The following is a 23,400-nucleotide window of genomic DNA, read 5'->3' on the forward strand; positions in this document are numbered from 1 at the left end:
CTGCCAGGACCTATGTGTCCAGTTCCATCTCTACCAGAAGTTTCCAACCCTGCCTCACAATCTGTTTACCCTTGGTGGTAGGTAGGAAGGCAATGGTGGTAGGAATAGTTGGTCATTTTTCCTTTCCAGAGGCAGGCTGACATAATTCTCCCAATTTGGGTCTCAGATCCGGATGACATAAGTATCACTGTGGCTTAGGTGTCTCACCCACGTGTGTGGGGAAGTGTTGCCAGGAGTTCCAGGGGCTGTGAGCCGAAGAAACCGAACCTGGAGCCCTGAGCAAGTATACCGAGGCAGCTCGAATGAGAGGCTTGCAGGACCTAAGCCCAGAGGAGGGGCTGGGCTTGGGGGGTCAGGAAGTCCAGGGACATCCATCTGGGAAGAAGAAAGCATGGGTAGAGGTGAGGTTTATGGGAGGGGACAGAGGTTATACACACTGAAGGGATCAAAGGAACTGGGAATTGGTTTATGGAAGTCAAGAAAACAGTGTTTGGTGGTCAGTACCTGAAAGAGGCCACAGAGTTGGGAACCTCCCTGTACTCGAGGAAGGTCCCACCGAAGAGCTCCTTCGCCCAATTCTGCTTTCTGCTCTGGGCTGCTCAAATCCTGAGATAAACTAGGAGTTAAAGAGATGGGAGAGGGTAGATAAGACCTTGCCCACCCCTAAGAACAGGCTCCATTACTGAATAATCCATTCCCCACTATTCAATTTCATCCTCTACTGTACTTCTCTAGAGAGCACAGTCTTAATCCCCAGAGGAGTCTAAAGGAGTATCAGTCTTTCCTATTCCCCACAACTGACCTGGCCACTCCTCGGGGAAGTGGGAGATGGAGCTTGACATGGAGAGCTTGGCTGAAACAGTCATAGATGAACAAAGCCCTGTTAGTTCCATTCCTCATTCCCCCACCCTTCCTCCTTGCTTATGCCCCACTGGATGGGAAGGGTTGGCCCAGGTTGCCCCACCCTAAGAAATGAAATAATTACTTTGAAAAGAAGGTAACTGGGAGGATATGAGGGGAAGCATAATTTCGATATTGTAGCCTGTCTACTACCTCAAAGCTAGCACTGTCTTGCTATCCACAGTTCTTACCTCTTTGGGGGTAGATCACACCGGAGCTTCAGATAAACTTGTAGCCTTGGGTAAGGAATAAAGACAGAAGTGTCATCCTTTCCCTTATCTGTTTGTATTCAGGGTGAGCTTTGGATCTTGAATGGGGAGAAAGCTATGTAGTTCTGAAAAAGCATCAACAATATCTCTTACCTGCCTGAGCCACGGTCCCACTGCACAGAGGGAAAGAGCCGGAAAGGGAGTGGGGAAGGAAGATCATCGGAGAGTTGATACCGCATTATGGTCAGCTGTAAACATGGAAGCAATGTCAGCCTGGGCCCTTCTCATCTTCCCTCAAACCTCCCCACAGTTCCTTATTGTGGAGCAATAGTTCATCTCAATCTGACCTCGCCTTGAGGTGGCTGCAGCCTAAGGATTCGATGGGATTCAAACTCATCCAGGCGAACAGAACCATGAAATGAAACTTCATCCACCCGTACCCCTGGCCCATACCCTGAAAGAAAAGATAACCCCCCACTTTGATAATAAACATCTTGCTTAACTGATACCTTACAATGAAAGAAAAGAATCTTCTACTATGCTTGTGCCTTCCTTACTTAGGGAGATCTGTCTACAATTGAATCATCCCACCCCACCCTGCTCTGCCCAGATGTTAATAGAGAAAATCCAACACCTCCCTATTATGTTTGTATTACTAGCCTAAATGTGTATATAGGGGAGGGAAGATCCTTAGTGCCTCACCTCTCAATTCTGATTTGCCCACACAGAATTCCTCAGTTAAGCCAAGTCTCATTTCTGTCAAAGAAATGCATGTTAGTAATGAATGATTACATCATAAGTCCCAGGCTTGCATATACCCAACAATTCTCAAGTATCTGGTTCCTTCAACATGCTTAACTCCCTGTCAGTTCTCTACATCCTCTTAAATCCCAAGAAACTGAGCCTCCACACTTCTCACCAGAGCAGCTGGGCAGAAAGCTCTTGAGTCGGATTTCACCTTGGACGTCCACCTTCAATAGGGACCCCTACAGTTCAAGGGAAGGAAGATGAAAAATAAAAATATTCATAATTGTCCTCATGTCCCTGGCTTAGAAAGTTTTTTTCTCCCAAGGGTCTTAAATACAGATTTTATACTAAGAATGGAACAATGGAAATACAGAAGACAAAAATTACAGCGAGATCTTTTCCCTTTCCATCAGTGTCACTAGGTAGGCTTAGCTACCAACAAGTGACAAGGAATAGGATCCTTTTCCATTTGTTGATTCAACACTACAAGAAGGTCCCAGATTTCAGCCAAGGACATGAAGGTGCAGTGTTCTGAGAACTTTGGAGTGATAGTGAATATCAGCACAACTGAGCTCCCATGTGGGCAAATGGGCATGGATGACTACGAGTTGGCCATAAAAACTACAAACAAAGATTAAGGTTCTTGCTTCCAGAACTTGTGAAAGGCAAAAGAAATTTTGCAGTGACCAGAACATAATGTAACTTGTATTTGCCTTTTTGCTACAGCAGGTACATGCAAATGCTGATTGGTCCTCTAAGAAGAGAGGGTTAAAAGGACTGGAGGAATGCCTTTCTACTCCCTAGGTAACTAAGGAAAATGTTCATTTCTTAAAAAAATAAAAATGGAAGGGAACCCTCATCTATTCCCCAGGTTTGGAGTGTAGGAGTGATACTGTGGAGGAGTGGAAGGGCCATTGAATACAAAATATTGAACAGGTATGAAGCTTTTCCTAGACCTAGTAAAGCTGTCTTGTCAGTCCTATACTCTTTTCACACCAAACACCCTAATTCAGGCCATCACTTCTTACCTAGACTATTGTATTAGTCTTAACATTCTCCTTGCCTCAAATCTCCCTCTTCCAATCCATTCTTCCCACAATTAGCAAAGTGAAATTCCTAAAATACAGTTCTGACCAAGTCATTCTCTCCTATTCCAACATGTCCAATGATTTCTCTATTGATTCTGGAATGACATATAAGTTTTTTGTTGGGCTTTTAAGGCCTATTCACTCTCTGGCTCCAGCTGAACTTTTGAGACTTGGATAATTTCCTTCATGCACTTTGTGGTACAACTAAGCTGGATTATTTGCTGTTCCTCATACACAGCATCAATCTCCCACCTCCATGCCTTTGCACAGGGTGTTACCCCCTGTTAGATGTACTCATAACCCTTCTACTTCCTTAGAAGTGCTAGCTTCCTTTAAATCTCAGTTCAAGAACTGCCTACATGAAGCCTTTCTAAATTTCTTTATAGATGCCAGTGATCCTTCCTAAAAAATGTCTTGTATTTTCTTTGTACATATTTTTTTTTTTTGGTATGTATTTATGTGTATATGTTGTCTCCAATAGAATGTAAATTCTTTAAAAGAGACCATTTCATTTTTGTCTTTGTATCCCTATGTTTGGCACAAAGTAGGCATTTAATAAATGCTTGTTGTATTTGAAGTAGTGTGAGCATGGATTCATAGGTTGCGCCATCCAGTAATCATCTGGGAAAAGACAAATAAGGTGATATAAAATCAGCTAATTATAGAGGGCTATCACAGCTTAGAACTGCACTGAAACTTTTGGGTCATACTGTGTCTACCTGACATTAAAAAAGGTTTATCCTCCAGTGGAAATATGTGTCGGCTATGGGGGGAGGGAATTTGGGGGGGTGAAGGGGAAAGTAAAAAAATGAATCATGTAACTATAGCAAATTTTTCTAAAAATTAGAAAAATTAAAACAAACAAAAAGGATTGGCACAGTGTATGGTACATAGAAAAAATAAATGTTGACAGTGGTGGAAAAAAAAAAGTTTATCCTCTCCTTAAGGCACTTAATTTTGGAAATGATTGAGTCTTCTAAGATTTTTCAAACCTTACCACTATTCATTCCACCACCAGAAGGAATCTAGAAAGCACACCTAGGATTTATGAAGTTCTGGATAATAAATTGAAGACTTTAGGGGGTATAGGTTTTTTTGTTGTTTTTTTTTTAAATAATCACTACTGAAGATTGAAAGGCAAGAGCTTCAGAAGAGAGGGAAATTTGGGAAATGGCTAAACAGTTGCATTAAGATGCATTTGGATTTCTGAATTATGGCTTGAAATAAAGATAAGGGAATCCTAATAAGTGACAGCATGTATTTAACAAGGGCTACTAAAATATATATTTATAGTCTTGCACTTCTGAGAGGGCTTTAAAGTAGAAAGCATAAAGTAATAGCTATTACACTGGAAAAATAACAGTAGATATAACCAGTCATTCATGAGAAAGGAAATCCAAGGATATTAGACATGCTGGTAAGCTCCTCTACTTTCATTCACTGAAGACTACCAAGGCTTCTGAATATATGAATATAGGATGTGTGTGTCCCATAAAGGGAAGAGACACACTGGACTGTTTGAAACCCATGTGCATTGAGAAGCTAGCAGTATGTGGTTTATCAGAAGGACAATAAAGGACAGAAATGGAACTTTGATAAGAGCAATGTAGCAAGAAATACAGGTGGGAAGAGATAGCACAGCTGAAAACCATACGTACCAAGGAATAACCTGGGCCTTTTCCTTCACTGAGGCTAAATTATGTGGATGATATAGGTTCAAAAGAGCAATAAATGCCAGTGATCACAAGTTTTTTCCCCATGAGGGAGATAAGTTGCTATAGAGGGGAAAGTTTCCTCAGATTCTTAAAGGGATAAGATTACAGGTGAGATTAAAAAAAAAAAAAAACAAAAAACGAAACATCACTATAAAGTTGGTACTATTAGTGATTTCCCAATTTTAAAGAAACAGCAGCCTCAGACACTTCCCAGCTGTGTGACCCTGGGCAAGTCACTTGTCCCCCATTGCCCACCCTTACCACTCTTCCACCTAGGAGTCAATACACAGAAGTTTAAGGGTTTAAAAAAAAAAAGAGGAAACAGGGTCTAGATTTTAAACGACTTGCTTCAGTTTCTACCTCCTCTATCAGACCATAGGAGAATGGAGAATACTAAAGAACTGGAAAAAGACAAATGTCCTTAAAAAAAAAAAAAAAAAAAAAAAAAAAAAGAAGAGGAAGCAGTTTGCAAACTATGTTAACCAAGTGGGCTTAGCTTGATTTTGGCAAAACTCTTAGAACATAGTGTCAAAGGGATGGTTTATGAATGTACAGAAGGGAAACTTTGATCACAAATAGCCAACATAGCTTAACAAAGAACAAGTTATACAAGAATAACCTCTATTTCCTTATTTGATAATGTTACATCAAAGGAATGCTATCAGTAGTGTACATCTACATTTCAGTAAAGCATTTGACAAGTTTCTTATGCTCTATGTAAAGATATGGACTGGAAAATAGTTGGTATATTTATACATGATTGGGAGACTGGTAAGTCTTCTTATTTCTAAAACCCTACCTTCTGACTAGGCTCAATACTGAGTATTGGTTCCAAGACAGAAGAGTGGTAAGGGCTAGGCAACTGGGATTAAGTGACTTGCCCAGGGTCACACAGCTAGAAAGTGACTGAATCCACATTTGAATCCAGGACCTCCAGTCTCTAGGCTGAACATTCTGTCCACTGAGCTACCTAGCTGCCCCGACAATCTTTTCAAAGAACAGTCATGATGCCATCTTAGAAGGAGGTATCCAACAAAATATTCCAGGGATTTGGCTTTGTGCTTTTTAAGATTTTTATAACTTGGATGCAGGAATAGATTTGATAAGCATCAAATCCACAAAATACCACTAAATTGCAAGTGAATATATATATTGGATGAGAAAGTCAGAATCAAAGATTTTAGCAGGCTAGCACGAGTCCTACTGAACTATGTCCTGATTAGATCACAACTAGTGCACTGACAAGCTGGAGATTATCCAAAGGGCATCCTCAAGGTCTTCTGAGTGGGGCTGGAAACCATGCCATTCACAGATCAGCTGTGAGAACTGGGGATGTTTAATTTGGCAAAGGTTTTAGGGGAAATATTCCAGTATCTGAAGGGCTGTCATATGGAAGGAGGATTAGGCTTTTTCTGCCTGGCTTCAGAAGGCATTAGATGGAATTTATAAAAAAGCAGACATAATTCAACGTAAAGAAAATTTGTCTTAATGCTTTACACTACTTTCTTTCATGTATTGTACAGTTATGTTCAAAGGATCTAGAGCTGGATAGGTTCACAGAGGCCAGCTAATTTTACAGAGAGGTTAGGTTACACTTAGGCCCTGGGAGGTGAAGTGAATTTGCTGAAGTTCACATACCTAGTTAAGTATCAAGGGACAGGATCTGAACCTGGGTCTTCTGCCTCTGGATTCGGTGCACTTTCCCCAGTTCCATGCAGCCTCTTTCCCCAATTAACTATTCCCCCAACTACATTCTGCATTCCATTCTCAACCTCCAAGCATCTGCACAGACTCCCCTCTAGACCTGAAATATACTCCTTCCTCTAAGCATCCTTATCTTCCTTCAAGATCCAATTTAAGTGCCACCTCCTATAGGAAGTCTTCCCTGATCTACTTACCTAGCATTCTGATCTCCGGGAAAGCAGGAATTGTTTTTATTGTCTTTGTATCTCCAGCATCTGGCAGTGCCTCATACATGGTAAGCACTTAATGCTTGTTGAATGAATGAATGAATGGAATAACAAAATTATCCCAAAATGGAACGGTCTCCTTAGGAAGGAATTGGTTCCCTGACACTAGAGATATTTAAGTGAAGGAAAAGTATTATGGATAACAAAGAAAGAACTCTTGTACAGGTATAGGTTGGACCAGATGGCCTTTGAGGTTTCTTCTACCTCAAAGATTCAGAATTCTTGGGATGTTGCTTGGTATTTTCTTTACCACCTCACAATCAACTTGAGAAGTGTATAGAATGAACCTTCAATCCAGGGCAGTGATGGCAAACCTTTTAGAGATGGAGTGCTAGGCCCTACCCCCTCCCAGACTGAATGCTGTGTCCCTTCTCCCCACTGAATGCCGGGCACCCCACCTTATCCCACATAGGAGTAGGAGGGCTGGTGGGTGGATGAGCTAGTGAAGTGAGGAATGTCCTCAGCAAATGGGGGTTGGGGGTGCAGCAATCTGCTCCCCTCCAGCTCTGTGGCTTGTGAGCCGCTCATCTTATCCCACTATGTGCTCCCATTGGCTGCTGGGTAGAGGGGTGGGGATATGAAAAAAATGTCCTCAGGCACAGTGGAGCCCACAGAGAATGCTCTGTATGCCGTCTTTGGCACCTGTGCCATACGTTCGCCACCACTGATCTAGGGCTTATATGTCACCACTGGGGGCAATATCCCAGGGTACAGTCCTGGCCTCCCTGTACTTTTATGATATGTACATATTCCAGGGAAGAGGACAGATTATCGTGATTTCACATTTTCCTGGTGCCTTACCCAGAGTTCTGGGGGGTTTTGGTCCAATCTTATGATTTAATTGGTGAAGGGAAACCTTGAGTGATTCCAGTGCTATTTAGCAACTGTCACTCAAATTACAGTTTTAAGAGTCTGAGGCAACAAGAGATTAAATAACTTCCCCAGGGAAACATAGCCTTTTCTGCATCAGATTCTAGGTCTTCTTGCCTCTAATACCAATTATCTGTTTACTATGCCATACACTGAATCTGTACCTAGTAGGTACTAAACAAATTTTTTTAGCTGAATTGGGTCTGAGGACTCAAACTTACATTGGATCCAATAAGCACTGAGAGCCTTTCTACTACATCCAGAAAAACTTCATTCTTGTGACTCTGGAAAAGAAAAGGGATCTGGTATAAAAAGATGCTCAGTTCTCAGTGATTGGAGGTAAGAGAGATTTTGGGGGAGGAATGGAAATCTGGGGCCCAGGAATTAGGGATCACTGTAATATGGCAAACTGAATGGCTGCAACAGGAAATAGAGAAGCCAGGAGGAAGTTGGATATATGGACTCAGATTGAAGGATGGCTGGATATCTGGTAACAAAGATATGCTTCCTTACCTGGTCAGAGCGGCCAGTTAGGACAGGACGGCTGGCTGCGCTGCTTGGGGCCACTTTACTCTGCTGGGTTTCAGCCCCAAACTGCAAAAAATCCACAAGTAGTCAGCTATCTAGTGTATCCTACCTCAGTTCGTTTCCCAAAACCTAATCACCCCCGTCCTTCACTAACCAGACCAACACTGCTGAGCTCAAAGAGGTTGAAGGGCTTGCTGACCACAGCCTCAGTTTGAATGAAATTCCTTAGCATCTCTGTAGATGTAGTCTGGATGTAGCCATAGTCCTATAGTAGAAAAAGCAAGTTTTTGTATACTTGAGTTGGAGATGTGTAGGGATGGAGGAGAAAGGGATCTAGATTAAAAAAGAAGGCATATTCCTGGCATTTGGGATGGGGGAGAAATCTCTAGACCCTTAAGTCTGTTTCTCACCAAAACTTCATCTAAGAGCTCATAGACGAGGGCTACATTGAGAGAGAGAGTCTTCTCACTGAGGGAGCCACAATAATCACTTAGTAGGGTGGCCAGCCTGGGGAAGAGAGAAAGTAATGAGTCTTCCACACTCATTATTTTATTCCACCCATACCCTTTCTCTATTATCTTCCTTACCTTGATAACAGCTCTAGGAGGATGAAGGGAGAAACACCTCCTGAGGTGGTGACTACAAGGTAGAGCCCAAAGTGTCGGATGTGGACAAAGTGGTGGCCTTTGTGATGCTGGGGGAAGAATTTGGGGTTAGGAGTGATGGTGGAGGAATAAACACCAATGAAGAAAGTTTAAAAGTATAAAGGTCAAGACCATGGGAATAAGAGTCTTGAGAGGGCATTCTAGGGATAAGAAAACTTTGGAAATCCAAATTCCATCTCCTAGAAACCCCACTGCGAGGACTACGGAAAGTACTCCTCGTTCCCAAAGCCCACCCTGCGCCCTGAAGGGCTGTTACCATCACGACAGGAGGCTGGTCCCCTGGCAGTTCTATCACCTTCCTGTAGAAGATCTCCGCTACATCGCTGCCTCCACAATCTCCACGGACTGAGAGAGAGCGAGTTAAGAAGGGCCAAGGCTAGGTCGCCAAACCAAACTCTCGTCCTTCTCTGACCCTATCCCCTACAGCTCATTCTCTACGAGGCTTCTACCGCCCACCGACCTCAGGCCCTCCTCCGCTGCTCCTTCACCCTCACCCCCACTGCCCAAGGATAGGAGGATACAGTCCTTGTAGATGAGAGGATCCCCCTTGGAAGACAGAATGAAGAGCTGGGATATCATGGCTCCTCTGGGTGAACAGCAGATCTAGATCTGGTTAGAGTCGGCCAGCTACCGGTAACTATTAGAGAAAGCTTCTTCCTCCTTAAGTCCCGCCTGTCTAGTCACATCCTCCTGATTTGGCCCCTGATTGGTTGAAGTTTGGCGGACTGGTGGAGGAGGAAGAGGGAGAGGGTGACGCCTACAGTTCCGACTTGAGGCGGGGTCTTCGGCAGAGCCGCGCCCGCTGGGGCGGGAACTTCGGCGACGGCGGCAAACATACCTTTCTCTATTGGCTCTGACGCGGAGCGTCGGTCACGTGGGCAGGGACGTTTCGCGCCAATTTCGGTTGCTCCTCCGAGTTACGCCCCGGGTCGTCTCCCTTTTTCCCTTTTCCAGGCACCACCAACCGCTTTCTGCCGCAGCCCGCGAGCCGTGCTCTGGACACTGCCACCCCTTACCCTTTCGTCCGGCAGCGATGGCTCCTAAGGACTACGCGGCCGAAAAAGGTGATGGGGCCAAAAGGAGTTAGGCAAGAGCCTAGGGCGCTAGAGGCCGAGAAGACCAGGCTGGGGGCCGGGCCGAGAGGCGGGGAAGAGGATTCAGGAGAATAAAATTGACTGGGCGGAGTGAGAAGGGATGACAGGGATTAGAGTGAGGGGCCACAAGCAGTGGGGACTGGGACGGACGGGAGAGTGAGTCTGGAAGTAATGCGGGGGGGGGGGGTCAGGTGAAACTCAAAATCGAAGGGAGGCAGCCGGGCTTTCGGAATGGGAGTGAGGATGGGAAGTGGTAGCGGGGCACAGGGCTCTAGAGAAGGGAGTATGGACTGCGGTGGGAGCTGGAGAGGCCAGGAGCGGATAATATCCCCGTCCTCTAGGCGGAGGGCCCGGGGTGAAACTCTGTTCCTGGAGCAGTTGTCCATTCATCATCCGATCCCATATCGGAGTCCTTCCCCGAGAGCAGAACCTGAGACGCTGAGCTTCTAATGTTGGTTAAGGACTTGGCAGCTTAGACGGAAATGACGTCTGCAGGCGGAAGGGCTGTGTTTCTGTTCGAAAGCTAGAGCATGTAAACAGTCTCCTTCCGCGGGGCGACGCTTGCTTAGATCCAAAGGAGCTGAGGAAGGGCACCAAGTTGGGGCAACTTGAAGAAGTTATGGAGAAGAAGTTGTTGAGGATACAGAATACTGTCCAGGATGACCGGAATCTCGGACACTACCCCGGGCGGAGTGATCTAGGCTTCTGTGGGTCTGTAGAGGGGGGTGTGGTCCCGGTTAGCGCCATGTGCTTCTTTGTTTACAAAGAATGGAAAGTATTGGAACCAGTAAGGGAAAAGGTAAGGCTGGAGTAGTGAGCCCACCCTTTGGCATTGTAAGGAGCCATTTGAGGATTAGAAGAGGAATAAAAAGTGTTTTGTAGGACTGGAAAGCTGGAAGACTTGTGAGAATCTTGGGCGTTTGGAAACTTGTAGAGAACTAGAGGAAAAAGTGAAGAAAATCTGGTCAAGGTAGATGGGTTTCATTTGTACCCTTGGAATAAATGATGGTGACCGAACATGAAATATTTTTGGTCCACTCCACACCAAGAAAGAGAAAGGGGACACCACCTGGCAACCCTTCTTTCATTCCTTATCATTTAGATCTGAGAAATGATGATTTCCAGTCAGTTTGTTTTGCTGCTAAGTGCATCAATGGGGTTCCATAAGAAGGAAAAAGTAATTTTCTGTCTCTTTGCTAACAGAGAAAGCTAAGAGGTTTCTACAGGAGTTTTACCAGGATGATGAGTTTGGCAAGAAACAATTCAAATATGGGGACCAACTGGTGAGTTCAAGGTTGGATGGTTAAAGGAAAAACGAGGACAAGTACACAGACCAAGGATGACACTTTTGAGAGGTGGTTCATTCTAAATATTTTCCCAGTAGTAGCCAGATTACAAAAGTTTTGACTGTACTGTGGGGACATGTCAGGGTAGTTCTACAGAATTTAGGTAATGATGAACTGATTATGAAAGATAAGAGAACCAGGAGTGTAAATTACATGAGTACAGAGTTTTCCCTTGCTCTGAAAATGACAGCTGAAAATGAGGGATGCTTTTAAAAACTATACTCTTAGGGTCAGAAAAGTATATTACCTGTGGCACATGGGTTTAAGTCCTGTTAAGTTAGAATAGTGAAAATTCAAAGTTAACCTTCATGTACAATGAAGGTTCAAAGTATCCAGTGGTCTAGGGATTTCCAGGGTCACTAAGATTTAAAGATTGTACAAAAAGGGAATTGGTGCTTATGAGGGTCTCCATGGATTTATCAAGAATAGATCATAACAGACCAATTTCTTTTATAGACACGGTTATTAGATTAGATCAGAGAGGTTCCATAAACATAATTGACCTAGATTTCAGCAATGTTTCAACTCATCCTGTGAACAAAATGATACTTAGGTTAGTGTGTTTAGGTAGATTTGTAACTGGTTGTATCACCTAAACAAATAGTCTTTATGGGTTTCTTTTATCTTGGGAGATCATCTCTAGTGAAGTTCCCTGGGAATCTCCTTGGCACTCTGCTATTCAGTACTTTTATTAGTGACTTGGACCAAGACATACAGAGCATGCTCACAAATTTTTTCAAGTGTTACAGAAGAGTGATAGCTACCATGTTTTAATAATAAGATTTAAAAAAAAAATCTTGACTGGCCAATCTAGTAAAATGCTTTTGTATTTAAAAAAAAATGAACTTGAGTCAGTCATCAAACATCTGTTAAGTGGTCAGTATGGAGCAGTGGATAAGAGACCCAGGTCTGGAGATGGGAGGTTGTGGGTTCAAGTGTGGCCTCAGATACTTCCTAGCTGTGTAACCCTGAGCAAGTCACTTAACCCCAGTTGCCTAGCCTTTACCACTCTTCTGCCTGAAAACCAATACTTAGTGTAGACAATTCACATTTTCCAAAATGTAGGTTTTAGTGACCTGAAAGCTTGACATGAATCATTAATACAATATGGCATCACTTAATCTCTTGTCCCCAATTCTCCTTTCTCTAGATATGTGTAGAGCCTGGGGTTTGTGGAAAAGAAAAGTTGTGACAGTTATTTAAGTGAAAACTGAAAATATAGGTGTCGTTTAGGAAGGATGGTTAGTTGCCAATGACTATAAATCAAAATTAGAAAGCATTATTTAGAAAGTGTGCTTACATGGTTAACAGTTGCCATTCCACTACAGATGGAATATTTTTGTTGGGAAAAGTAGCACCATATTTTCTATTTTTAGAATGGTAAATAATGAACAATGTAAAACTTAGTAGAGCTATTAAGAGAAATATAATTATCCAGAACAATTTGGTAATTTCACTGATCACTGTCCTACTCAGGCCATATCTAAATTATTATGTTTGGTTTAGAAGGTCATTGACAAACTAAAGAATATCTAAAGAAAGGTGATGAGGATGATGCAAAGATCATGCCATAGACATTTTGTTAAAGGAATTTGGGGTGGTTAGCCTGTAGGAAAAGGCTTTAGGGAGGTCATGAGTGAGGCAGCTTGGCATGGTGAATAGAGAAGAAAGTAAACCTGCATTCATGGTTTGCCACTAATGTTTTACTAATATGTGATCATAGGCAAGTTGCCCAACTTTCTGACCCTTAGGTTCCTCCTCTGTAAAAGAAAAGATTGAATTAAATACTTTCAGCTTTAAACTTTTGATCCTAAAAGAGCTATTGTTAAGTATCTGAAGTGCCATCATGTGGGGAAAGGACTAAGCTTGTTTTTATTGTTAGAGGGTAGAATTAGCAGCAAATGGGTATGAGTTGCTAAGAGATAAAATTTAAGCTGGTATAAGGAAATATTTCTTTTTTAAAAAGAAGCTAACCAAAAGTGGAATGCCTTGGGGCAGGGGGAGGCAAGTACACCTCACTTCTTTTTTTTTTTTTTTTTTTTAAACCCTTAACTTCTGTGTAATGGCTCATAGGTGGAAGAGTGGTAAGGGTGGGCAATGGGGGTCAAGTGACTTGCCCAGGGTCACACAGCTGGGAAGTGTCTGAGGCCGGATTTGAACCCAGGACCTCCCATCTCTAGGCCCGACTCTCAATCCACTGAGCTACCCAGCTGCCCCTAGACCTCACTTCTAAGTGAAGCTTTCTTTGAGATATTATAAAAGGGGATTATTTGTAAGAAGTAATTGGACTATTTGGCCTTTAATTCTGTAATTGTCTAGTTTTACTTGACTAGTTCTTGTCTTGTGGTGGGTTCTCTAAACTGATTAAGAAGGGTTTCTGGAAGATGACTTGTAACTGGTGTCTGTTTCTTGCACCTGCAGGTACGTTTGGCTCACAGGGAGCAAGTAGCTCTTTATGTAGATCTGGATGACATTGCAGAGGAGGATCCTGAGCTAGTGGACTCCATTTCTGAGAACACGAAGCGCTATACACAGCTCTTTACTGAGGCTGTACAGGAGCTGCTACCACAGTACAAAGAAAAGGAGGCAAGGGATGGTGTTGGGCAGGAGAGCTTTTACTGATGCTTTCTAAGATTACATGAGAATTTCATATTTTGACTTTTATCTACCTCCTTCAGGTAGTGAACAAAGATGTCTTGGATGTGTATATTGAGCACCGGCTGATGATGGAGCAGCGAAGCCAGGACCCTGGAGCCACTCGTAGTCCTCAAAATCAGTATCCCTCTGAGCTCATGTGCAGATTGTGAGTGGTCTCTGTGGGAAAGGAATGGGAGAGTACTTCCTCTAAAGTCCTAATGCTGACCCTCCTACCTCCTCCTCCTCAGTGAACTATACTTTCGGAGCCCTAGCAGTAGCAAACCACGAGTGATTCGAGAAGTACGGGCTGATTCAGTTGGAAAGTTGGTTACTGTGCGTGGGATTGTGACCCGTGTCTCTGAGGTCAAACCTAGGATGGTGGTGGCCACATATACCTGTGACCAGTGTGGAGCTGAAACCTACCAGCCGGTATGTGTTGGGGAAGAGGAACTCATAAAAGAGACTGTAAAATAAAAAATGCTTATCTCTTTGTTTCGATTTTTTTTTTTTTTTTTTTTTTTTTGCCAGTTCATATTTGGTCATTGTGACATATAGAGCATGACCATCTGCTGGTTCATCTGTAATCCTGTCTGCCATGCTTTCTTTAGATTTTATGTGGTTGTCAGCTGTATTGTCAGGTAGCAGTCTATCATTCTCTCATTAACTGTTCTTTTGTTTCATTCCTTAATTCTGTCGTTTTTTTTTTTAGTGTCTGTTTTTCATTATCCCCCTAAAGGCCCTAGTATACTTGTTACTTTCCTAGTAGATTTTTAAAGTATGCTTAGTTGGCTTAAGGTATGGTTTGTTTTCTCTTCTAAACTTGTTTATGTGCTTCTTTCCCCCATTCCAGATTCGGTCTCCTACTTTCATGCCACTAATTATGTGCCCAAGCCAGGAGTGTCAGACCAACCGCTCAGGAGGACGACTCTACTTACAGACTCGTGGCTCCAAATTCATCAAGTTCCAAGAATTGAAAATGCAAGAACATGTGAGTTTTGCTGATATGTGTTCAGGACAAGGCATCTTAATTGTTCTTGCATTCATTTATAGAGGGGAAGGAATAAAAGGAAATTTTTTTTTAGGACAACCAGAAGGGATAAGTGCATTATGAAACAAACCAGAGCCTTCTCCCATCTGAAGGGAGAACTATCTAGTTGCGTTTGCTTGAGTTGGGAGGTTAAAGGGATATAAATGGGGAAACGAGAGAAAAGTATCTTGGATTTTAGCTTGTATATCTTTTCCCTTTCTTCAGAGTGACCAGGTGCCTGTGGGGAACATCCCACGAAGTATCACAGTATTGGTAGAAGGAGAGAACACGCGCTTGGCCCAGCCAGGTGACCATGTTAGTATTACTGGTATTTTCCTGCCAATGCTACGTACTGGATTCCGACAGGTGGTACAGGTGAGATGACAGGAAGAACAAAACTATTCCTGACATCCCTTTCCCCACCCAAATTACAAAGAGAATGTGTTCTCTTGTATCAGTGCCATGATCTTGTTTTCTGTGTTAGGGTTTGTTGTCAGAAACATATTTGGAAGCCCATCGGATTGTGAAGATGAATAAGAGTGAAGATGACGAAGCTGGTATTGGGGAGCTGAGCAAAGAAGAGCTGAGACAAATTGCAGGTGAAAAAAACTTAGTGAGGGAAATGAAGTGGGAAGTGAGAATGCGAGTCAAGGAATCTGTAGCACTTCCCCCAATTCTTATCTTAGGATCCCATTATTGACAGCTCTCTCCTTCTTTAGAGGAAGATTTCTATGAAAAGCTGGCAGCCTCAATTGCTCCTGAGATTTATGGCCATGAAGATGTAAAGAAAGCACTCCTTCTCCTGTTGGTTGGTGGAGTGGATCAGTCCCCTCGAGGCATGAAGATCAGAGGTGAGACTGAAATGAGGAAAAGGGCAGAAGAGTCAAGTAGATCACAGACAGATTAACTATGCTGTGGAAGTTGGTGTCAGTTTTGTTTAAATCTACTTTGTTCTTAGAGAAAGTTCTCTTGAAGGGTGTGATATGGGGAAGTAGCCATATTAAAAGATAAAACCCATTTTAAGGGAGCTAGGAAGGCAGCCAAAGGGGAAATTGGAAGTAGGGATTGATAGCCTAACCTGAGGAACACAGGAAGAATTCAGAATATGTAAGGCAGAGTACATAGGTATAGTAGACCTTTGGGAACCTTTTACTTATGACAAAAATAGCTCATTGGATGAGTTCTATTAGGAGAGTGGCCATTTTGGCATCTTCTCTTATCTTTTTTCTGTCCCCAAACAGGAAATATTAATATCTGCTTGATGGGGGATCCTGGTGTGGCCAAGTCTCAGCTTCTGTCTTACATTGATCGTCTGGCCCCCAGAAGTGAGTATCTTTAAAAGCAGGTGCTAAAAGAATGATCAGGCCAGAACATTGCATCTGTTGCTTTCTGTTGAATCAGTTTTCTTTTGTAATCTATTTGTTTGTCTCTTTGCCCCTGACATCCAGGCCAGTATACAACAGGTCGAGGGTCATCAGGTGTGGGATTGACTGCAGCAGTGCTTCGGGATGCAGTGAGTGGGGAGCTGACCTTGGAGGGAGGTGCCCTCGTATTAGCTGACCAGGGTGTGTGCTGTATTGATGAATTTGACAAGATGGCAGAAGCTGACCGCACAGCAATCCATGAAGTGATGGAGCAGCAAACTATTTCCATAGCAAAAGCAGGCATCCTTACTACACTTAATGCTCGATGTTCCATCCTGGCTGCTGCAAACCCTGCTTATGGACGATATAATCCTCGTCGGAGCCTGGAACAGAACGTACAGCTTCCTGCTGCTCTCCTGTCCCGATTTGACCTGCTCTGGCTCATTCAGGATCGCCCTGACCGTGACAGTGACCTGCGGTGAGGCTACCAGAAACACTCTTCATCTTTAGCTCTCTTGGAGAGACATCTGACCTTTCAGCCACTTTTATATCTTGCCTTCAAGAAGCTCCTAGTTATCTTGTCCCTCTGCTTCCATCAGTGAATCCTTCCAGGCCTGTCTTAGAGATAAGATTGAATTGTTCCAAAGATATTTTTCCTTCAGAAGAATCAGCCTTGATTTCATTTTTGTGGGAAATTATTGTTTTGAGGGATGTTACTGACACCTTCTTCTTTCCTCTAAGGTTGGCCCAGCATATCACCTATGTGCACCAACATAGTCGGCAGCCCCCTGCACAGTTTGAGCCACTGGACATGAAACTTATGAGGTACAAGGGCTTTTCCATGGAAGTGTCTGAGGATATTCTAGTATATCTTAATTTTCCAGTTTGTAGGTATGGGATATAGGCAGCTAGGTAGTAGGTACAAGACTTTATCTTCCTGAATTCAAATCTAGCTTCAGACACTTTAAGCTGTATGACCTTGGGCAAGTTGCTTAAACCTATTTGCAGCAGCTTTTTTCATGAGCTAGAAAAGGAGCAAACCTTTCACTCCTGTATCTTTTCCAAGAAAACCATAAATGGGGCCATGAAGAGTCAGATGGGACAATAACAAATATGTATATATCTGTAGAAAAGCTTAGAAGAGAGACCATATGATATAGTGAATAGAGCGCTAGAATCAGAAGACTTGGTTCTACTTCTGAGTCATAAGTTCATGAATTAATCTATTTAATCTGAACCCATTTCTCCATCTAATAAATGAAGATAATCAATACTTGTAGTACCTCAATAGGACTGTCTTAAATGAATTCATAAATACTTTATGCATATGTAAAGTTGCTGGAAATTTTAAAGCTCTCTATAAATGTTGGGGGCCTCTTTCTTTGTTCTAGTATTTCAGACTTGAGTTGAGCAGATCTTGGGGGAAATTTAATTGGAAAAATAATTGTTTCCAGAAAAATTCTAGATATTTCTTCTTCTAGGCTTGAACATGTGTGTATAAATTATACTGTACCATTACTCTGTATTTCACTCACATATCTCCCCTTACTGATGATGGGTCAGTAAGGATCTGGTCTCCTTTTGTACACCAAGCAGACCTCTTACATGAAGTGTTGAATCATCTATTATTTCATATATAATTTTATAAATTGAATCTAAAATGTTTTAAGTTTTGGAGTTTTAAAATAATTATTTAAGTGAGGTATGAGGTACCCCTAGTTGCTCAAGACGTACCAAGTATGAATGGCTAATAAGTGGATGCCAGACTAGTATTTTGTTCTTTTCCATATTTGTACTAATATACTAATATTTCACAGGCGTTACATTGCCATGTGCCGTGAAAAACAGCCTGCAGTGCCTGAGTCTTTGGCTGACTATATCACAGCTGCCTATGTGGAGATGAGGCGTGAAGCCTGGGCCAGTAAGGATGCCACCTACACCTCTGCTCGGACTTTACTAGCTATTCTTCGGCTTTCTACTGCTTTGGTATGTGGCCTATGTACCTTGTTTGAATTCATTCCTGTGAGCTGTTCTTTTTCTGCCCCAGGCCTTATTCTTTCTTTGCCTTAGTCTTTTACTACTCCAGGCCCTTCCAGGGCTACTGTCCTAGTGCGCTGAACACAAGCACGGCAGCTCTGGGGGGAACCTGATGCTCTTCCTGGCCAATTTGAGCTGCCCTCATGATGGGTATGCTGCCAGCTATCCTTTTTCCTCTTCCCATTATCCTCTGGGGTAGCGGTTCTTAACATTTTTGTGTCATAAGGTCACTACCTATTGCCAAATTGGTAAAATATATGTATTCTTTCTCAAAATAATGTTTTTAAATACTTGAAATAAAAGTACATAAGATTACTAATAAGTTCATGGACTTCAAGTTAAGAACCCCTGTCCTAGAGCCACTGCTCCCCAGATTCTGGGCCTTATCAGTCTTGGGGGGCTCCAAAGTGCTGTTCGTGCAGGTAGTGTGATAACCTGACCTACTGCTGAGCTAGCACTTCCAGAGCCCCTGGGACACTATATCCCTGGAATTCCTAGGATCCAAACTTCTAATCCATTATCCCTCTCCTCCCCTTAATGCTCTGTGTAGGCTAAGGCTGGCCCTTTTGTAACTCAAGCCATTCTTGGTGATAACTGATCTAGTTCATGATGACTCTTGCCTAACTCTCCACCTGTGGCAAGGGGAGTGGGTGGGGTCTCTTCTCCTTTACAGGACATCTAGACTGGCCAGTGTTGAGAGGCGGAGACTTGGGCAATTGCTGAACGCTGCCCTGGGCATTGCACTTGTCTCGGTCTGACAGTGCTGGCAAAACACTGCAAATCCTTGGGGGAAAGGGGGAGGCGCCATGAAGGGGAATGGGTTTGGATGGGGACATCCCTAGTTCTTCCACATATACACACAGCTTAAAAAAAAAAGGTAGGTAGAATAGCTTGTCTGTCTTATGAGGTGTAGTGAGGTGTTCAACAAAAGTTTCTCCCTCCTTCCCTTCCCTAGGCCCGACTACGCATGGTAGACACCGTGGAAAAGGAAGATGTGAATGAGGCCATAAGGCTAATGGAAATGTCTAAGGACTCGCTACTCGGGGACAAAGGGCAAGCAACAAGGTGAATAATTGGGTGTGGGGAGTTTTAATTGTGTTTCTAGGTAGGTAATCTCACCACATTCCTTTGACCCTTCTTTCTCCATTTCCTTAGAACCCAACGACCAGCAGATGTGATCTTTGCCACAGTGAGGGAACTGGTCCCTGTAGGATCAGGTAGCCAAAGCATCCGTTTTTCAGAGGCTGAACAGCGCTGTGTGTCAAGAGGTTTTACACCTGCCCAGTTCCAGGCTGCACTGGATGAGTATGAGGAACTCAATGTATGGCAGGTTAATGCTGCCCGAACTCGGATCACGTTTGTGTGACCTTGCAGAAAACTTAGGCAGAGCCCCTAACCTCATTTTATAATGCCTAATGCTTGGATACAGAGAAGTCCTCTTCCTAGGCCAGAGGAGAGTTAAAAACTGCTACAATGTATGTTTATTCTCATTTTGAATAAAGTGTTTATAGGATTCTTGCCCAAAAAAACCCTAGAATTTCCTTCTGGCAGAGGTGGGGAGAGAGGAGGAACAACCAAACCAGTTATGGTCAATTCTCCAGGCTTTCCTCTCTTCTGATCTTTCTGGTGGTATCTCTGGCCTCAGGGCTTACTGGTGACATATACTGGAAGAAGGTAGGCTGGACATAAAGGTACTCTATGAACATTACTTCCTTTTAACAGATAGGACAAGAATCATGGGAGGGAACTATTCCCCATTTATTAACAATTTGGGTGGAGGGAAGCTATGCAGGTTTGAGGGCTTCTCTAAGGGGGGAATCAACCACTTTTCTGCCTCTGGAGGCAATTGTTCTCTGGTGAAGCAGACAGATCTCTGCCCTTTGCCATCACTTATTGTGAAGGAAAGGATTGCCCTTTTAGAAGAAAAGTCCTCGCATTCGTCTGCCGATGCCCTGGCGATCATACAGGACGTTGAACTTATTTACAAACTGGTTCATTGTGTTGCATGTTTTGGTGATGGTGCCAAGGTAGGCCATGAGTCCAACATCATTACATTGCTGAAAGGGAGGGAAAAAACAAAGCCTGGGTTACTTTCCAAATATCACTGTTCTCAAATTCAGCAAAAACCTGTGGCTCAAGGGTAAGATAAGCTTATAGTTGCTTTCCCAAGTAAAGGCTTAATGGCATTCCCCTGCATATATCATTAGTAAATCTTATTTCCCAGCCCGACAGGTTAGACTCACATCATAGAAGTCTGTTTTGAACTTATCTGTGCTGAGCACAGGGAGGCAATGACACAGAGCATAGGCTTCACGCAGGATTTCATGATTAAAAGGAACCTCCCCTAAGATACAGAATGAAAAATATGAGACACGTTTCTACTATTTTCATCCCATTCCGGTAGTAAATTCCCATAGTTTTATACTGGTTTAGTGGAGTCCTTTAGAAAAGAGTTAAGGGATGCATTTATTTGTCCTACCTGCTTCAGAAGCCTTGACATATTCTAAAATGAGCTTGACCCGGCTGTGCAGCATCTTGATGGCACTATGCTGGGCTATTAGATGTTCGGCCACTATAATGTAAGATTAAAAGGCATAAGTCTCCCACTTTTCCAGTTCCAGACAGTAAAAAGAACTGTTGCCATATCTGTCCACTTACCAGTAGAGTTCTCTCCACTACCTGTAGCTGTCATTCGAGCTACATGGTCCACACCGATCCGTTCAGCCTCCTCTGTGGCTAGTGTATAGGTCAGTTCAGCAAATAGCATTGTTGCCTGAAGAATAGGTTATCAGAGGTGAAGAATGTCACAAGCAGAAACTAGAGGCAAAGCATAAACAAAGAGGACCAGCCATAGCAAAAAGAGTAATTACCTCTCCATTGATGATGTCAATGACTGACTCAAAAACACTGACTGGAAGCTGTTGAGAGACACAATGGGTTAGATAAAAGGAAACGAGACTGACAATGAGAAACATTGTCAAATAACAGGCCCTAAAACCCAAGGTCTGGTTCACTCACATCAGTGTGCTTGGTCATGGGATTTAGCTTCAGGAACAGAGGGCTCTCGATAATTTCACACACCTGGGGAAGGAAGGAAAGTGACTGACTACACCATAGAGTCATAGGAGTTAAAGGGGAACTGAAGTCACTTATCCTAATTCCCTCGATTTTAACAGATGAGAAAACAAGACCCAGAATTGGGGACTCAAAAGTTAAAGGCTTTTGCTAAACAGTGGCAATACATAAACTAGGCTCCAGGTTTCTGTTTCTGGCCTATTTCCAGTGCATTACCTTATATTGCCTAGAAATCCTTCCCTCACCCCCATGCAAAGAATGATGTACCAACTAGAATGTAGTATTTAGTCCAATCCTCTCATTTTACAAATAAGATCTTACAAATGGGTGTTACACTGGTGGCCAAAAAACCTCCAAAGGTCTTGCAACTCCCCGTCCAAGACTCTTATCTACTATACTGTGATGCGTCTGCCCTAGATCCTTCCCTGCCCAAATGATGTGTGTAATTTTCTTGGGCTCTTACCTGCTTGTGGACGTGGATGTCTGAAGGATCTGGTGGACCTCCTGTGGTATACCAACCTAGAAACTCCAATTCCTTGAATACTTGCTTAACTGGGAAAGGGAAAGTGGAATAAAGAATCTTCTCAATGCATCCCAATCACTCCTGAATTCCTACATAGAGTAATTTTTACACTGACCTATATTTACTTGGTAGGTATTTGTCTTTGTCTTGATACCAATTCTCACCCCTTTCCCTCCCCCTTCCTCCTACTCTGTTCTTCCCAACTCTGGCAGCCCCTTCCTTCTCACACTGCTCCTCTTTGGTGTAGTAATATTCTTTGTCAATGATGATCTTCTCCTCCACCGTGTGGGACAGAAGCTCAAATGAATTCATCACCTCAATATTTCGTCCCTCTTGTTTGCCGATCAACGCCCCAATCACTAGGGGAGGAAGAAAAAAACAGATAAGATGGAGTAATTAGAGCCATCATCAAATATGAAGGAAGACTTGAGGTTCATAAAGCTCAAGATTTTGGCTACTGATTAGTCAACTTAATTTTACAGATAAGGAAAGTGAAGCCCAGTATTGAAGGTCAGGGCTCAGACTGCAAACGACCAGGGAATAGAAAGAGTCTGGCCTCCGGGGGATGCCTGAGGCATTGACTGGAGAGAGGAAAAATTTCAAAGCTAGGGCACATACAGGATGGGGTTTGGGGAAGGGGCGGGGAGCAGTCCCGGGGGTTGGTGTGGGAGGCCCCCCCTCCCAGTAAAGAGGCTCTGCCGCGCAGGCGCACACACCCTGCACGGGCCGTCCTTCCTGCGAGCGCATGCGGATCCAGTGGTCGGAGATGTTGAGGATGACGAGGGGATGCAGGGCCACAGACACGCTGCCGGTCACGCCGGAGGCCATCACGCTGGGGAGCACTAGGGATCGATACGCGCGCGCGCACACGCAAACACACACATAAACACAAACAGTGAGCGGGGGTCAAGCCTGCCTCCCCTTTACCCTGCCCCCCCCCTCCCACCACATTAAGGGGGCGCAGCGGTTTTATTTTCTCGATATGTGTCGGGAGTGGGAAGGTCGGCTCCTTAAGGAATGGAGCATCTTTTCTAGACAGCCGTGGGGTAGGGGATCTATAGAGGCAGACCCCGTTACCTGCGGCGTCCACCTCCATCCCGCTGCTCCCGCTAGCCCCGTTCGCAGCCGTCGACGCCATCTTGCCCGCATCTGTCGGCCTCGGTGGAGTCCCGTCCTTACCGGCTTCCGTAGGGGACCGGCGACGCACGACGCATGCGCAATAACCCCGGGACTGAGGCGCGCGATTATCGGTTTCTTTCCTTCCTTCCAATGTTCCCACCCCCTCCTTCCGCTTTGTTGTCCTCGGGTTCTAGACCCCCCCGGCGGAGGGAACGGTCGGAGGAACCCAGAACCTAGTTTCCCGATCCGATTTTGCTAGGAAATGGTAATCTCCAGGGAGTTGTTTCCTGGGAAAGATCTGAGTGCGGCCTGGGGAAGTAGTTACCTCTTAAGGGAAGGTTGCGCTTCGTATTCGGGGCTGTGGGGCAATGGTGGCTGCTCCTCTCGCTCCTGGGGCAAGGTGGGGCTGTGGAGGGGCATTGCCCAAGAGGGCAACTGCTGACCCAGGAGAAAAGAGAGCATTGGTCCGAGCTGCAGCCTGGGAGC

At 43.9% G+C, this 23,400-nt stretch overlaps 3 protein-coding genes across 4 annotated transcripts; 1 reads left to right on the forward strand and 2 right to left on the reverse strand.

Moving 5' to 3' along the window:
* Positions 1–38: 38 nt before the first annotated feature.
* Positions 39–9,282, reverse strand: AP4M1 (adaptor related protein complex 4 subunit mu 1). Its single transcript, XM_044673540.1, has 15 exons — positions 9,214–9,282; positions 8,949–9,037; positions 8,615–8,721; positions 8,438–8,534; positions 8,182–8,292; positions 8,013–8,093; positions 7,721–7,783; positions 2,029–2,095; positions 1,812–1,865; positions 1,457–1,563; positions 1,263–1,357; positions 1,092–1,136; positions 803–853; positions 505–616; positions 39–375 (listed from the first exon to the last, which is right to left on the reverse strand). Exons 1-15 carry the CDS (start codon positions 9,269–9,271, stop codon positions 163–165), a joined length of 1,350 nt encoding a protein of 449 aa, XP_044529475.1. The 5' UTR covers positions 9,272–9,282; the 3' UTR covers positions 39–162.
* A 322-nt stretch (positions 9,283–9,604) lies between these two features.
* Positions 9,605–19,846, forward strand: MCM7 (minichromosome maintenance complex component 7). 2 transcript variants are annotated; one of them, XM_044673545.1, is made up of 15 exons: positions 9,605–9,756; positions 10,990–11,069; positions 13,554–13,718; positions 13,811–13,935; positions 14,018–14,198; positions 14,620–14,757; positions 15,022–15,171; positions 15,281–15,395; positions 15,516–15,647; positions 16,038–16,121; positions 16,245–16,638; positions 16,902–16,985; positions 17,978–18,146; positions 19,153–19,262; positions 19,353–19,846. In XM_044673545.1, the coding sequence occupies exons 1-15, from the start codon at positions 9,726–9,728 to the stop codon at positions 19,561–19,563; spliced, it is 2,169 nt and encodes a 722-aa protein (XP_044529480.1). In that variant the 5' UTR covers positions 9,605–9,725; the 3' UTR covers positions 19,564–19,846. The 2 variants fall into 2 exon arrangements, with proteins under 2 accessions (XP_044529480.1, XP_044529482.1); XM_044673547.1 differs by lacking the exon at positions 9,605–9,756 and adding an exon at positions 10,555–10,585.
* Positions 19,847–19,931: 85 nt separating this feature from the next.
* COPS6 (COP9 signalosome subunit 6) lies at positions 19,932–22,977 on the reverse strand. The gene is made up of 10 exons (XM_044673548.1): positions 22,873–22,977; positions 22,512–22,637; positions 22,023–22,154; positions 21,736–21,824; positions 21,216–21,278; positions 21,068–21,115; positions 20,856–20,970; positions 20,677–20,769; positions 20,441–20,541; positions 19,932–20,254 (listed from the first exon to the last, which is right to left on the reverse strand). The coding sequence occupies exons 1-10, from the start codon at positions 22,931–22,933 to the stop codon at positions 20,114–20,116; spliced, it is 969 nt and encodes a 322-aa protein (XP_044529483.1). The 5' UTR covers positions 22,934–22,977; the 3' UTR covers positions 19,932–20,113.
* Between the last annotated feature and the right edge of the window lie 423 nt (positions 22,978–23,400).

Source organism: Gracilinanus agilis, chromosome 4 (assembly GCF_016433145.1).
Source record: "Gracilinanus agilis isolate LMUSP501 chromosome 4, AgileGrace, whole genome shotgun sequence".
Lineage (NCBI taxonomy): Eukaryota > Metazoa > Chordata > Mammalia > Didelphimorphia > Didelphidae > Gracilinanus > Gracilinanus agilis.